The 16,372-nt window shown below is 36.9% G+C and overlaps 1 protein-coding gene across 1 annotated transcript in view; it reads right to left on the bottom strand.

The window, feature by feature from the left end:
• Positions 1-323: 323 nt before the first annotated feature.
• LOC149827911 (uncharacterized) overlaps positions 324-16,372 on the bottom strand; it is a 35,288-nt gene continuing 19,239 nt past the window's right edge. Inside the window, exons 3-8 of the mRNA XM_090018595.1 lie at positions 13,676-13,805; positions 13,542-13,578; positions 13,187-13,427; positions 12,895-13,030; positions 12,696-12,793; positions 324-840 (exon numbers count right to left, since the gene is read on the bottom strand). Of these exons, the coding sequence (XP_089874721.1) occupies positions 12,927-13,030; positions 13,187-13,427; positions 13,542-13,578; positions 13,676-13,805 (512 nt within the window). The 3' untranslated portion in view covers positions 324-840; positions 12,696-12,793; positions 12,895-12,926. The remainder of the gene's footprint in view (positions 841-12,695; positions 12,794-12,894; positions 13,031-13,186; positions 13,428-13,541; positions 13,579-13,675; positions 13,806-16,372) is intronic.

Below are 16,372 nucleotides of genomic sequence, written 5' to 3' on the forward strand. Positions count from 1 at the left end.
CATTTAGGCTTCTGGGCCACTTACCTGGGAGGCTTTAAGCGTGCTCATGAAGCGTGGAATGTAGCATCAATTCGTCAAGTATGACATAAGAGGAACACCCAACTAAGAGGATTCAAAAGTTAACTTGAAGCATTCAAAATAAACTGGTTAGATCTGGGTTTAAGATTTGGGCATTTAAACCAATAAACAATTATTCATGAAGCTCAAGAAAATGCTGGCAATTATTCTAGGAAGACGTAGTAAATTTACAAAATGCACCAGGAGTTGTTACCAAAATAAGTTGATCTGAGCATGGATGACAAGGCAGCACCCAGACAACAAACTAAAAGGAGAACCAATTATGAGTCTTTCTATCAACAATTACACAATGGTCCACTCAGAAAACAGTTACACTACACAAACATAGTTATTAAAATAAGTTGAATTCAACATGGATGACAAGACGCATCATCCAGACAACAAACTAAAAGGAGACGGCCAATTTATACGACTCTTTTCTATCAAGAATGACCTACCATGAGATGAACATACGGCAGCATCTCACACTAAGCGTACAACACAGAGAAACCTGATGAGAAGCATCAGTGGCTGTACAAACAATCTAGAATTACCGGATGTAAATCGGTTTATCATATATACATCTGTAGTTCTGATGCATATGGAGCTTAACTCTGTCATCAGTTTCAACTCTACACTCGATCTTGGGCACCGCAGATCCTGAGGATTACAGTCACTAACAGCATGATAACACGTATGAGATTCAGCCCCAACAATCAATGAATACAACCAACAGCAGCGAAACTGCACTTACACCTGCTGACTATGACAACTATGGATGACCTGCAGTAAGTTGAAAATAAGTGTAAATTTTCAATGACAATGGATAACATGACATTGACTTTCCATATTTCTTGGCCTGCATCACATTGCATACGAGGAAAACCGAAGTTTAAATTGTTAAAATGTACATATATGTGTATATTATATTTATATATATATATACATATATATGTGTGTGTGTGTGTGCATCTGTGTATACATAGATATGTATAGATATTGGCACACGTGTATATGTATATATACATATATGCATTATATATTTTTTCTTTTTCCTTATTGTATTTTTTGTTATTTTTCTTTTCATTTTATTTAATTTTTTGTCAACTCAATGGTTGACTAGCCGTTGGAGCTAGTTCATTTCTAACCGTTAGACTAGCTCCAACGGCTCTATGGCTTCTCTTCTCTTGTGTAAAATAGAGGAGTTCCCCTCATTTGTGGTATGCTTCTTGCATACTTGGATAATAATAAAATATTAATTTGTTATATTGTAAGAGCCTTCTTTACATGTGCCCTTTGTGGGTTTTGTGAGTGTGCCCTTTGTGGCTCACTTGTGTGCTTGTCCATTTTGTATTCTATTAGTAGACATTCTTGTTCGTTATTGAAGACTTATTTTCTTACATGGTATCAGAGACAGGTTGCTCTTGAGTGTTGGTGATTGACAACTACATGCTCGTGTGCTCGTGTATCTCTCTTTGAAGATCAACTTAACTTTTTGTTTGGATGCTAGTGGATCTCTTCTCAAAGTGTTTGTGGTGCGGTGCCTATGTCACATAGATGCGGGTGCGGGTGCGGGTGCGGGTGCGGCGATGCGGCACTTTAAAAAAACTTGGGTGTGAGGGTGCGGGGAGTGTGTGTGTGTGTGTGTGTGTGTGTGTATATATATATATATATATATATATATATAGACTTGATTAGGGTTAACTGAATCTACTTTTGGATAGAAATGGACCGCAGTGTGGTTGATTTCACCTAACACAAAGGAAGTTGTGTCCAAGTGTCGCACCCGCCGGGGTGCGGGTGCGGTGCCCTGTTAGAAGAGTCCATGTGACATAGTGCGGTGCCCGTGGTGCTCAAGTGGACGTGCTCTCTCTCTCTCCTCTTCTTCTCTCTCTCTTTCTCATATATTCTTTTTGTAATCATAAAAGATAAAGAAAGTGTCACTGTCATGCCCATCAAACATAACGATACTATGTTATGTGTTCTTCAATCATAAAGCATCACATTTGGGGCAAAGGATTGTGGGGGTTAGTTGATGGATCCGATCTGAAGCCTAAGCTAATTTCCATCAAAGTAGATAACAGAAAGGAAGTGGCTATTTTGAATGGAAAAAGAATCAAAGTCTTTCAAATATGAGAAAAAATGGAATATATGAAGAATAGGATATGCCAAGATAATGTCTTGGCTCATTAATAGTATTGATATTAAAAAATGTTCTAGTTTTGCGAAATTTGAGCATACTAATAATCTTTGGAAATACCTCAAAATATGCATTCCCTCAAAGATATTGCACGTGTAATTTACAAGACAAAATTCGTAACTGAAGAAGACAAAAGCACTAGGAAATACTACAATAAGTTCTCCAAACTTTGGGAAGAGTTAGTTTTTCTTGAACAAAAGTGGAATTGTCCCCAAGACATTGAGATCCGACGAAAACAAATTGATATGCACCATTTTTACCAATTCGTAAATGCACTAAGACCTGAATTCGAATCCACTAAATCAACTCTTTTACACCGAGGAAAAGTTTCCTCTATTGTTGATATTATAGAAGAGCTAAGTATGGAGAATAATACATTAAAAAAATATTCACTAAGAATTATAGAGAATCTGTTTTGGTTGTATCTAAGCCGGATACCTACACTCGCACATACAACCCACCTCATTAAAGACAAGGCAATGAGTATGACAACAAAAGAAAATTTATTTATCATTATTGCCATGAAACCTGTGTCCTAAGCTAAGAAAAAGGGAGGAAAAAAAAGTGGTTGCGGTTGAATCACCAAAAGAAACTATAGACGTAAACAACTCATAAGATTCATTCGTTGGAATAGCCAAGTTTTTGTCACAATTGGTAGAAGCTCTTCAACCTCCTCTTAGAGGGTTATCTTCTTCAATTGGAGTCGCGATCTCATCCTACTTCAATCCTGGTAAGTTTTGTGGCTCCTTGATTCTGGTGCATCGTTTCACATGACCTCAAATTTTGATATTCTATTTGAATATCGTACTAACTCAACTATGCCTAATGTTTTAACTGTCGATGGTACATCTCTTGAAATCGAAAGAATAGAGAATCTTGGAAAAAAAACCTTTCAAAACTCTAATAAGATTTTAATTTCAAAATTAGATATATTCTTAAATTAAATTTAAATCTCTTATCTGATTCACAAATATCGGACTATGGTTGTAATATCTTATTCACATCGAATGGTTGTTGGGTGCAAGATCGCTAGTCAGGTAAGCTAATTGAGCAAGGCCATAGAAAATGAAGTCTTTACTACATAAACTTTTTGGGGATGCCCACAAATACATTTTGTTGTAATGTCCAAATAGTAGATTTAGACTTATGGCATAGAAGATTAGGATATCCAAATGTATCCAAACTTTCAAAGTTCCATATTTTTCAAACTTGAAAAAATTTTGTAACATTGATAATTTTACTTGTGATAGATTGTAATCTTGGCAAGATGACAAGATTACATTTTTATGAAATAACTTTTGTTTTTACTAGACTACTTGAGTTTGTTCGGATGTTAGGGGTCCGACACCAATTATGTCAAAAGATGGATATGCATATTATGCTATTTTTGTAGATGACTTTTCTATATATATAATTGGATCTACTTCCTTAAACATAAATCTGAAGTTTTTCTGCATTTTCAAAACTTTCATAATTTAGTAAAAAATAGGTTTGGCAATAACATTTTTATTTTTTGTAACGATTCATGAGGAGAATTTTTATCAAAAGAATTCAAAGAATATCTCAACTTACATGGCATTATACGTCAAAGATGTTGCTTACACACCACAACAAAATGGCTTAACCAAAAGAAAACATAGGCACATTGTAGAAACTACAAGAACTTTACTTATTGGGGCCCTGCACCTATTAGATCAAAAGGTGGTTTTATTTATTATGTAATTTTTGTAGATGATTTCCCATGACACACTTGGATTTATTTTCTTAAACACAAATCTGAAGGCTTTTCACACTTTCAAATATTTCATCAGTTAGTTAAAAATCAATTCAAAGAGGATATTTCATTTTTTTGCACTAATTCAGGGGGAGAATTTTTGTCTAAAGAATTTAAAGATTACTTAAATTTGTATGGCATTATACATCGAAAACCATGCCCCTATACCCCTTAACAAAACGGGTTAGCAAAAAAAAATCATAGGCACATCATAGAAACAACAAGAACCTTACTTATTACACATCAAGTACCAAAGGTTTTTTGGGCCGAAGCCACGTTAACCACAGTTTACCTTATCAACAGGATGCCATTATCTTCCTTAAACCATATATCTCCTGTTAAAAAACTTTTTAAACAAATCCCAGATTACTCCAGGTTAAGAGTTTTTGGGTGCAAATGTTTTGTTTTTTCAAACAAAAATGATAAATTCTCTCCTCGTGCTATTTCATGTGCCTTTTTAGGGTATGCAAGTCAGCAAAAAGGCTATAGATGTTTTGATCTCAAAACAAGAAAATTATATGTTTCAAGCAATGTATCATTTCTGAAAAATGAAAGTTTTTTTTGAAAATATGAATTCTAAAGAAATAGATGAATATTCTTTTCTATTGGATCTAGTTCCAAAAATTGTTGAAGATGATCTAGCAAAAAGTCCAGAAGAACAACTTGATATAACAAATTCAGAAGCTTTTAGTGACCCTTTTGATTGCATTCAGTACTTTAGGCGAGGTAATTTAGAGAAACCCTGTGCTCTCGAAAAATACACTAAAGAACATGAACAAGTATCCACTAGGAAGTCATTGAGAGTCTCTAATGTTCCCAAAAAAATTGTGTCATCCGAGTCTTTTTTACCAAAGTATCAAGCTTATATTGTTTTGATACACTCCTATGTAGAACCCTCTACCTATGATACAGCAAAAGAACAATCTGAATGGGTCGAAGCAATGTCAGTAGAGTTAAGAGCCCTAGAAAAAGCAAATACTTGGATTATCCAAGATCTTCCATCAAGAAAAAAGTCTATCGGATGTAGGTGAGTGTACAAAGTAAAAACCAAGAGTGATGGCACTCTTGAAAGGTTTAAGGCTCATTTAGTTGCCAAAGGATATTCTCAAGAATACGAAATAGACTATGAAGAAACGTTGGCTCCGGCTACAAGAATGACCACAGTTAGGATCTTGATAGCTCTAACATCTTCAAAGAAATGGCATATATACCAAATGGATGTTAAAAACGCATTCCTTAATAGAAACCTAGTTAAAGAAGTATATATGGAACCACCACCTGGTATTAATGTTCCCAAAAAAAGGCTCTTCGATTAAACAAAGTTTTATATGGACTTAAGCAAGCCCCAAAGGCTTGGTATGATAAATTTAGCCAAGTTATGATTGATTTTGGTTTTCAATTTTGTCTTACTAACATAGCATTGTTTGTTAAGAAATCTAATGCAGGTATCATCATTTTTGTTGTCTATGTAGACGACATGATCATCACTGGAAGTGACAAACAGGGAGTTGATAACATTAAAAAATTTCTCAAAACGCATTTCGAAATGAGTGATTTGGGTTTCTTAAAAAATTTCTTGGTATAGAAAGTTGTTTATTCTTCCAGAGGCTATTTACTAACTCAATCTAAATTATATTGTTGACAGGTATGGTATCACGGACGAAAAATAGGTTGACACTCCTGAAGTTGTCAACATCAAAATGAAGATTGATGATGGAGAATTACTTGAAAATCCAACTCCCTACAGACAACTTGTTGGAGCAGTGTCTTACCTCTCTATTATCAGACCTGATATTGCACATGACGTTCATACAGCGAGTCAATTTCAGCATGCTCCCACCACTGTTCATGTGGGAGTTGTTTTACTCATTATTCGATATATCAAAACTTTAATTTTTCGAGAACTTTTTTTGTTTGCTTCTTCCTTCTTTGATTTAACTACTTATACTGATGCAGATTGGGGAGGTGATCCCAATGATCGACACTCAACTACTGGTTTCTGTGTGTTTTTAGGTGAATTATTGATTTCGTGGAGGTGTAAAAAGCAACAAAAGGTTTCTCTCTCATCAACTGAAGTTGAATACAGAGCGATGGTTACAACCACTATGGAAGTAGTCTGGCTAAGGCGTTTGTTTCATGACATGGGTGTTGAAAGTACAGGAGCATCAAGACTATGCTGCGACAACAAAAGTTCTATTTACATTGTCAGCAACCGGACATTCCATGAACGCACCAAGCATATTGAAATGGATTGTCATTACGTACGAGAGGAGTTCCTACATGGCACCATTAATCTACCATATGTTTCCTCAAAATATCAACTGGCAGGTTTTTTTACCAAACCTCTCGCTACTCCTCGATTTCACTTTCTCTTGGACAAACTTTCGGTTATTCAACCGTAAGTTTGAGGGAGTGTTAAAATGTAATGCAATACAGTTAGTTATATTCTAGTTAGATAGTTAGATTGTAATTAGGTTAGGTTAGGTTTTATTTCTATTTTTAGACTTTTTTAGACCTCTTTAGTAACATGTGCTTTTTGAACAAAGTCAAAAAGCATTTGTACTTGAGAGTTGTTGGACCCAACTCCCTCCTGGCTCCCTCTTGTGAGCATTATATATATGGGGTAAAACCCTTTTGTAAAATCACTTTTTGTGTGGGTTTCATCCCACTTGAATGAAATATTATTTTTGCCTTTTTTTGTGTGCACTCCTTAGAGCATTTTGGTTGTTGAGTGTGTTTTGTTCATTGAGAAAGATCCTTTGTGATATTCATTTGAAGTTTCGATTGTGGACTTCATCTTCTTTCACTCAACACTCCCATCTGGTTTGTATTTGATCTTGTAAACCCATCGTGACCCAACAACATTCTTATCTGAAGGTCGGAGAACGATTGTCCATGTTTGGTATTGGTACAAAGCCCCCATCTCTTTATTCATAGCTTGAATCCATTTTTTGGAGTTAATGGCTTAATGAAAATGCTTAGGTTCACTCTCCTTTTCAATCTGCGATAAAAATAACTGAAAACTCATGGTGAATTTCTCATAACTAACCCACCTTTCAATAGGAAGTCGGGCTCTTTTTCATCGCCTGATCGAAAGTGCCACTGTAATAGAAACAGGAGAACCGGTGTCATTGGGCGAATAAGAGGTAGGCGCTTCTTGTTCGCTATCATCCGGAGTCAAAGGGGAGTCCCTCTCTCTTCTCGTATAAGGCAGTAGATTCTCTATTTCAAGTTCTTGCACTCCTCTATTTCCTTCTTGACAGGATATCTCTTGAGCACAAGAGGGAGAACAACCACTGTTTACCTCAAAAAATAGCCCTGCACTGAGCCATGGATCATAGAAGGACATTCATATTAGTCTCGGCAGAAACACATTCTACAACAACAACAACAACTACGCCTTCATCCCAAAACAATTGGGGTCAGCGATATGAACCAAAAAAGAAATTCATTTTGGGTCTTCCACATGAATCCTTTTCCTCCAATCATTTCTATCCAATGCCATGTCCTCGGTGAGGTTCAAAGCATTCATATCCTTTCCTATCATCTCCATCCAAGTCTTCCTAGGCCTACCTCGACCTCTTTTAACTAATATATTTTCCCATTTCTCCAACCTTCTAACTAGAGCATCATTAGGCCTTCGCCGAATATGTCCAAACCACCGTAAACGATTCTCTCGCATCTTATTTTCAATGGGTGCAACACCTACCTTCTTACGTATCTCCTTGTTCTGAATCTTATTTTTTATTGTATTTCCACACATCCATCTAAGCATCCGCATCTCAGCTACACTCATTTTTTGAATATGATGTCTCTTGGCAGCCCAACATTCCGTACCATATAGTAAAGCGGGTCTAATAGTCGTCCTATAAAACTTTTCCTTCAACCGCAATGGCATTCTACGATCGCACAGCACTCCAGTTGCACTTTTTTATTTCATCCACCCAACCTTTATCCTATGATTTACATCTCCATCAATTTCTCCATACTTTTGAATGATGGATCCCAAATATTTGAAATAATCATTCACCGGTATTTCTTGCTCACCAAGCTTCACTACACTCCCATCACTACTTCGTTGCTTACTAAACCGACATTCCATATATTCAGTCTTACTCTTACTCAACTTAAAACCTCTAGCTTCCAATGTCTGTCTCCATAATTCTAACTTAGCATTAACCCCAGCTCTAGACTCATCAATCAAAACAATATCATCAGCAAACAACATACACCACGGTACATTTTCTTGAATTGATCTCGTAAGCTCATCCATCACTATCGCAAATAGGAAAGGGCTTAAAGCAGATCCTTGATGTAACCCAACCGTTATCGGAAAATTGGTTGTCACTCCTCCACAAGTGCGGACATTGGTTACTACTCCTTCATACATATCTTTAATTATACTAATGTACTTGAGAGAAACACCTTTCTTCATCATTGTCCACCAGAGAACGTCCCTAAGTACTCTATCGTATACATTCTCTAAATCAATAAAAACCATATGCAAATCTTTGTTCCTCTCTCTATATCTTTCAATAAGTTGTCTAAGAAGATGTATAGCTTCCATAGTTGATCTTCCAGGCATAAAACCAAATTGATTCTCCGATATCATGACAACCTTCCTCAACCTAGACTCAATCACCTTCTCCCAAAGTTTCATAGTATGACTCATGAGTTTTATACCACGATAGTTTGTGCAATCTTGTATATCACCCTTATTCTTATATAAAGGCACCAAAGTACTCTTCCTCCACTCATTAGGCATCCTATTTGTTCGCCAAATCAAGTTAAAAAGATTTATCAACCATTCTAAACCTTTCTCTCCCAAGCATTTCCAAGTCTCGATAGGTATACCATCTGGGCCAACTGCCCTTCTTGATTTCATTTTCTTCAAAGCCTCTGCAATTTCTTTCTTTTGAATCTTGCGCATGAAGTCACGATTTATCTCATGAAAAGGAATGGAGAAGTCCCCAAGATCTTGAGCATGACTATCATTAAATAGCTTATCAAAATAATCTTTCCATCTCTCCTTAATCTCCTCATCTTTGACTAAAACACATTCTCCATCTCCAAAATCATTTTCATCAAAGAACACATTTCTAGATATCTTGATTCACCTGCTGACAGGATCATAACACCTGTGCCCTTTATGGTGACCTGCGTACCCAATAAATCTGCACTTTAATGCCTTAGCCTGAAATTTATTATGCAGAGAAGAGTCAATATGAACATAGCATATGCAGCCAAAGGCTCTTAGTTCATTATAATTAGGATGTTTCCCAAATAAAATGAAATAAGGAGATTTATTATCTAAAATGTTCATGGGCAGACCATTAATAACGTGGACGGCAGAATGAAATGCCCCTATCCATAACCTTATCGAGATATGACTTTTGTGCATCATGCTCATAATGCTCTCAACGATATGACAGTATTTTCGTTCTGCAACCCCATTCTGCTGAGGCGTATACAGGCAAGATACTCTACGATTAATTTCACTATCTTGAGGTAATTGATAAAGTCCCGAGAAGAACATCCCCCCCCCCCCGCCATCATATTGAAAATGTAGAATGTCAAAGGAGAAATGAGTTTTAATGAAAGTATTGAAACCGACAGAAAATAGAAAAGACTTCTGATTTATTTTTCATGAAGTTATATATAATATCGATGAAAATAACATAATATCTACTGCCAGAATCAGAAGAATCGAGGGTTGACCCCCACACATCAGAATAAACAATTTCAAAAGGCCTTGAAGCTCTCTCATTTATTGAATGAAAAGGAAGAACATGACTCTTACACAGTTGACAGCTAAAACACATTTTATATGACCTAGAGTTCCAGCTAGACTCAAGAATAAGTCCATCAGACACCAGTCTTTTAGCGAAGACTCGACTACAATGACCAAGACGTGAATGCCAAGAATTAGGCTTATTACATTTATCCGAAGATTCCAAACTGAGCACACGAACACTTTCTGACGACATAGAGTGAGGAGATGACTTCAAGGTAGGTCGAATATAAGTAGAAGGATCCTCCTGGAAAACATACATATTTTCGCGGCGTTCTCCTCTAGCGAACGTCTCCCTCATTTGCAGATCCTTAACATAAACAAAAGACGAAGTAAATACAACAAAGGAATTGGTATGATCAACAAACTTAGAGACTGAAACAATATTTTTCTTGATATCTGGGGCATGTAGAACATTTGAAAGATAGAGGGACGAATTAGACAAAGGAACAGAAACATTTCCAATGTGAGCAATGGGACGATGCGACCCATCTCCGGTGACTATGTTACTTTTTCCAAAATAGGGAGCTAAGGTAGAGAATTTACCCGCATTACCTGTGACATGAGTAGCTCCCCTTGAATCAATGTACAAAACTCCTTTATCATCGCGCTTCAAATCAAGTTCAAATAACGTGGCCAAGAGAAGCTCCTTCACATCTCCCCCAAACTTCAACGAATTCTCCTTTCATCTTGACGAGCTCTCTCCTTTTTTAAACTTTCTTTTATTCTGTGGATTGTGCCAACAATTGGCTTTGATGTGACCCCACTTATTACAGAAGTAACATGTGGGTACATTTTTCGCATTGAAGTTAGGTGCAACATTCAGGGTAGGCAGCAACCCACACCCCCCTTGAATACCTCGCCCAGGTCCTCTGTCACCACCAAAATTGCTATCTCCACATCCCTGACCAAAAGAAACTCCAGTGGCAAGAACCTGCCAACCGGTCTCGTGTGACATCCCCTTCAGAGTCATCTCATATTGGAGTAATTTTGCCTGCAAGTCCTCAAAAGGCGGTAAGTCTGGTAGGCACAACAGTGAAGTCGAAAGAACATGAAATTCCGGCCTCAATCCATTCAAGGTCTATCTAACTTTGTCTTTATCTGCCACCGCATACCCCACAACTGCTAGTTGATCACTGATGTTCTTGACCTGGTTAAAGTACTCCATTACATACATGGAGCCCTTGGTAAGAAATTGAAATTCACGCTGAAGAAACGAGATTCTAGCTTCTGATACTTGAGAATAGATCCTCACCAACTTGTCCCACAATTCTTTTGCTGAACAATCATCTGGAATTCCCACCAACACCTCTTGAGAGAGAGAGTGAGATAATAAAAGTGACTGCAGCTTGATCATGTTTCAGACAATTCTCATGTTTAGGATTTGGCATCTGTTGTATAGAGCCAGCCGCATTTTCATCCTTGGTTTCTTGTATGACAAATTCTGAAGAGGTTGAAATTGATCTATTTAGGTGTCCAGAAAGACCTTGACTCTTAATGAATGGAAGAATTTGTCTTTTCCAAGTCAAGAAATTTGAATTGATAAGTTTTTCATAAATAAGTTGACCAAGAAAATTAGATGAGAGAAACAATTGAGAAGAAGAATCCATGACTTAGGCAGAAAAACAATATTTGTGTGTGCAATCTGTATGTAAAGTTGTAAACTTCCGCAAATCACGATGCAGCAAAAAAATGGGACTTGTCTTCTTCTTTTTTAATAACGAAAAGGAAGCACAAGATAAGTTTGATCTGATTTCGTCAAAAGAATGTGAACTGCAAGTCTGATCTGAAAAATTGCACACAACAAATAATAATGACAAAAACGTGTGGACAGATTTGCAAGTCTGTATACACAGATGGAACATGAATGGGACAGATCTGCAAGTCTGTACACAACAGATAATAATGACAGAAACGTGTGGACAGATTTGAAAGTCTGACACACAGATGGAACATGAGTGGGGACAGATCTGCAAGTCTGTACACACAGATGGAACGACTGACTATTAATCGGGCATTATGTAAAAAGAAAATCAGATCTGAATGTACCAGACGTCAGATCTGAGTACATCTGACTAACAAATCCGATATATATATATATATTATATATACATATATATATTTGAAAGGTACTCATATTTGTTCACACACAGATATGCTATTACAGAAAAGAGGAAAGCGGATGATGCAAAAACTGATTTGACGCAAAAACAAATCAGTTTCAGAAATATTTGACGCAGAAAAGGAAATGAGCAGAAAAGAATAGAGAAATCACAAGAAAGAAGATTTAGAAAAGAAGAGAAATCTTTAGAGACACACCTTCTGGAAAAACTCTCAGCCCTAGGGTCAGAGATCTGCTATGATACCATGTTAGAAATCACCAAAATCTGTTCACAATCAAGAAAAGGCAGAAAGGAGAGAGATGGGGCTGCAACTGATCACGGTTTCCCATACAGAGAGGGCATGATCTATTCTATTTAATATAAAACAGAAACCCTAATACACGGTTTACAAGTATACCCTTATATGTTACAAGTATTTACAAGTGTGTCCAATACTACACGTTGGACATGTTACACATACATAGGTTGGATCCGGATCCGGATCCAGACCCAAATATAAATATCGTACTCTATAATGTTGGCATCCCTACACTTAGCCCTGTGAACATGAAGAATGCCCACATCTCCAGCCCTTTAAAAGTTAACCATGACACAACATTAAGGTTAGCCAATGACTACCTTGAGTTTAAAGAAGAGTTAACCAAGTTAACACCTGGCTTAGCAGCATAAGGGTCAAAATGTACATCAGTATATTAGAATCTAGAAACAGCACACGGCAAATCATCCAAGAATGTGGAGTGATGTACCCACCTAAGAATGCAAAGATGATAACCTGCAAGGCTAGATTTGAAGCCTGACACTCAAGTAGCATCACTGCTGTTCGTAGTCCTGCTGCAATCTAAGGAAATCTGCAGTAAATATGTCCAATAACAACGTTCAGAATCTAGTTATTATCCTACAATTAGCTGAATAGAGCACCTTGAGCAAAAAAGTGCAATATAATAGTTACCTCGATATGTTGAGTTCATCTCCATGCCCTTTTCAACCTGCTGTCTGGTCTGAACCGCTGGTACCTTGAATAATTTGGTGAGAGTGTGGAGGAATCAGAATATGTCGCTGTGTTGATGCAACTGGCACTGCTACACCTGGATCTCAAAGATGGAGAAATCTTGTGATTTAACCACACCATGAATTGACACCATTATGTAGAATAGAAAACACAAATATTCTTTGCAACTCCTTTTCTCCAAAAAAAGATGCTCTGGAACAAATAATAAATATCAGAAATGGCAGTCACATACCTGCAGGAAACGGTGCTGGAATTGCAGGTATGGGTGACGTAGTTACTCCACTGACATTTGGCCCACTCAACTGTATGATTTGCCCCCTGGGCACTGCATATCCTTGAACTGCAGCAGCATAACCATGCCCACTAGGGAGTTGCTGACCCAACTGTGCAAATGGGTAAATGGGTGCACTAAATGTGCCAGGTGTCCCATATATCTGAAGGTAAGGATGCCCCATATAAGGGCCATAGACATTCTGCAAACGGATTATGAAAAAAATAATAATGTTATTGTAAATGAGCAAAACACCATGTACAACACTGTCACCAAACCAGTCCAAGTTATAAAGTTTTCAATAAGAACTTTCAACCTGTGGATTAACATATTCAGGTCCATATGTCATGTACCTGCAGAGAAATCCAGTTGCATGCTTTGAGACTAATTATTCATTACAGTGTGAGATCGACAATTCTCTTTTAACACAATTAAAGGAAGGAAACCCACCCATATGAAGGATATGCATATCCTTGTTGATATCTGTAAGAAACTGGTTGATGATATGTCGCGCTACCAACAAAAGCATCCTGAGCACCTTGGACACCTCTAAAATAAGGACTCCCAGACTGCAAACGTCCTATGAAAGGGCAAACATGGGCACCCTTACGTTATATAGATCTCGTGGAACTAGTTTTAGCAGTAATATAATATCAATATAAATTTAATATCAACACAAACATATTATGGATATTAGTCACTACAACATTCAAAAACATCCCCAACAACAAGGTACAAAAAGAAAAATATGAAGATTAATGATACCACAAACAAAAATTAACTCAGCACCATATTTAAATATTTGCAACTGGAATGCAGAAAATTTTCCCACCTGTATCCACTTATACTGCCTTGATAAAGTGGTGGGGTGGGATTGGGTGCTGGGGGTTGTTTTCTAAGATTCACTGCTTGTAGTCGATGTTGACAAGTTCACCAAATTTGCCTTGCATTAATTACCACTGCAAACCAGAACGGTTCATTGAAGCAATTGCCTGTTAAAAAAATATGTATTTTTGATGTCTTATATTTTTTTGTATTTATCTCTTCTTTTATTCAAGGTATACTCATGTATACCTATTAGGTTTAGGGGCTCAGTATATGTTTAGGCTAGTTTAGGTATTTTCTTACTTTTTATTTTTGTTCTTATCTTGGTCATCATTAGGATAACCAAATAATTGTTTTTTTCCTTTTGGTTATATTTGAAAATGACCAGCTAGCTGTTAGGCATAGTGCCTAACGGCTAGTTGGAGGAGAGTCCAACTAGCCGTTAGGCTAGCCCTCTATATATATTAGTGAGAGTAAAGTGAGAGCGTGATGGGTGTGTGTGTATGTAATGTAAACGTGAGATGTGTGTGTTATGCCTGCTAAATAATATTTAAAGCGTGTGATTCCGCCAAAATATTTTTTTTCACAATAGTGGCAAAATGCTTTCCCACCTTTACGTTCATTTGCATGACTCCGAAAAGGATCTTTTCCCTTAGGCATCTTCTGTTTTTCCCTTCCTTTTTTTCCGTTCTTTCTTTCCTTCTTTCTTTTTCTTCCTTCCTTCCTTTCCTTTACTTCTTCCCCTCCCTTCCTTCCTTTCTTCTCTTCCTTCCTTCCTCCCTTTCTTCCCTTTCTTCTTTTTCTTTCCTTCTTTCATTTTCTTCCTTCCTTCCCTTGTTCCTTTCCTTCTCTTGATGCAGTCGACCATAACTCACCCAATACCAAGTCAGTCGAGGTCCTCATATGCCTCTTAAAAAACCTTTTAAAACCCTTAAAACATGCTTTTACTTTTATTTCCTATTTTACCCTTTAAACTTTTTAAAACTCCATGTTTTAAAGTTTTGAATAATCCCCAAAATGCCCTTTTTCATAAAGGGCCAAACCAATAATATCGCGAGAAACAGCCTCGTCGAGATATAACCGATAATGATATTTATGACTATGGCATGTACAAATGTAATAGGTCATGCCTTTAGGGGCATTTTGGTCTTTTTGTATAGTTATAGACCAATATCGCTAGTAGGCACCCCAATCAAAGTGATAACAAGAGTGCTAGTTGTCCGTCTAAAACAAGTGACTCATTAGGTGGTCGGACCCTCTCAATATGCATTTGTGCCCAAGTGAAGAATACACAAGGGGTGCCTCCTTGAGCACGAAGCCGTCCATACTATGCATAGCTCTAAACAGAAGAGTTCCATACTCAAACTGGACCTTCTCAAGGCTTTTGACTTTTTCAATTGGGATTTCCTATTCCGAGTTTTGCGAAGGGTTGGAGCAAGGGACTGGTGGATATGGTGGGTAAAAGTGATTCTCAAGTCATCATCAATCTTGGTTTGTGTAAATGGCCAATAAGGAGATTTTTTCAAACAAAGAAAGGGGCTAAGCCAAGGGAACCCGATATTCCCCTTTCTCTTTATCATTGCTATGAAATTTCTTTAGGCTCTCTCGGAAGGTAACCATATCACTAGAGCCCAAGCCAGGGTAAAAAGTCTCAACTTTTCTTTTCTAGCTTAATTAATTTTGAAATCTAATGATTTAAGAGTCTAAGACCCATAATTTATTTTCTTGTTTTATTAATAAAATAAATTAATAGATATTAACCTTTTATATTAGAGATAAGACTCTTGTCTAAGCCCATCTATAAATAGAGGCCCCTACGAGGAGGATTAACAAGGTTAGTTCTCCCTCCATCTCCCATTCTCATTAGAATCCTCTATCTTCTTCTTCTTTTATCTTCTTCTTCCTCATTTTTCTTGAAACTTTTTCAGCAGCCATTAAACCCGCACAAACTTTGGTCGTTGTGATGGTGTACAGATCGGACTACCCAATTTTCTTTTCATCTAAAGGATCTATCGATTTTTCAGGTAAAATTTACGTAGTAGATGCTTTTTACGTACATTAAGCATGCATATATAAATTATATTTATTTTCAGAAGTATATCTACATGTCTGGACCTGTTATACACATTTTCTTTTACAAAGAAATCGTTATTTGGATTCACAAAAGATGAATCATGAGTTTTTCATAAAAACGATTTTAAAAAGCATGCCTAAATAGGGTTTCTTTGTTGGTACGTATTAGATTCAGTCATAACTTGATTGTTGTTGGTAATATTCATAAATTAACCCATGTTGTATTTGATTAAATCTAAAATATTGAGA

The sequence above is a fragment of the Nuphar pumila genome, chromosome 10, assembly GCF_984573655.1.
Source record: "Nuphar pumila chromosome 10, dmNupPumi1.hap1.1, whole genome shotgun sequence".
Lineage (NCBI taxonomy): Eukaryota > Viridiplantae > Streptophyta > Magnoliopsida > Nymphaeales > Nymphaeaceae > Nuphar > Nuphar pumila.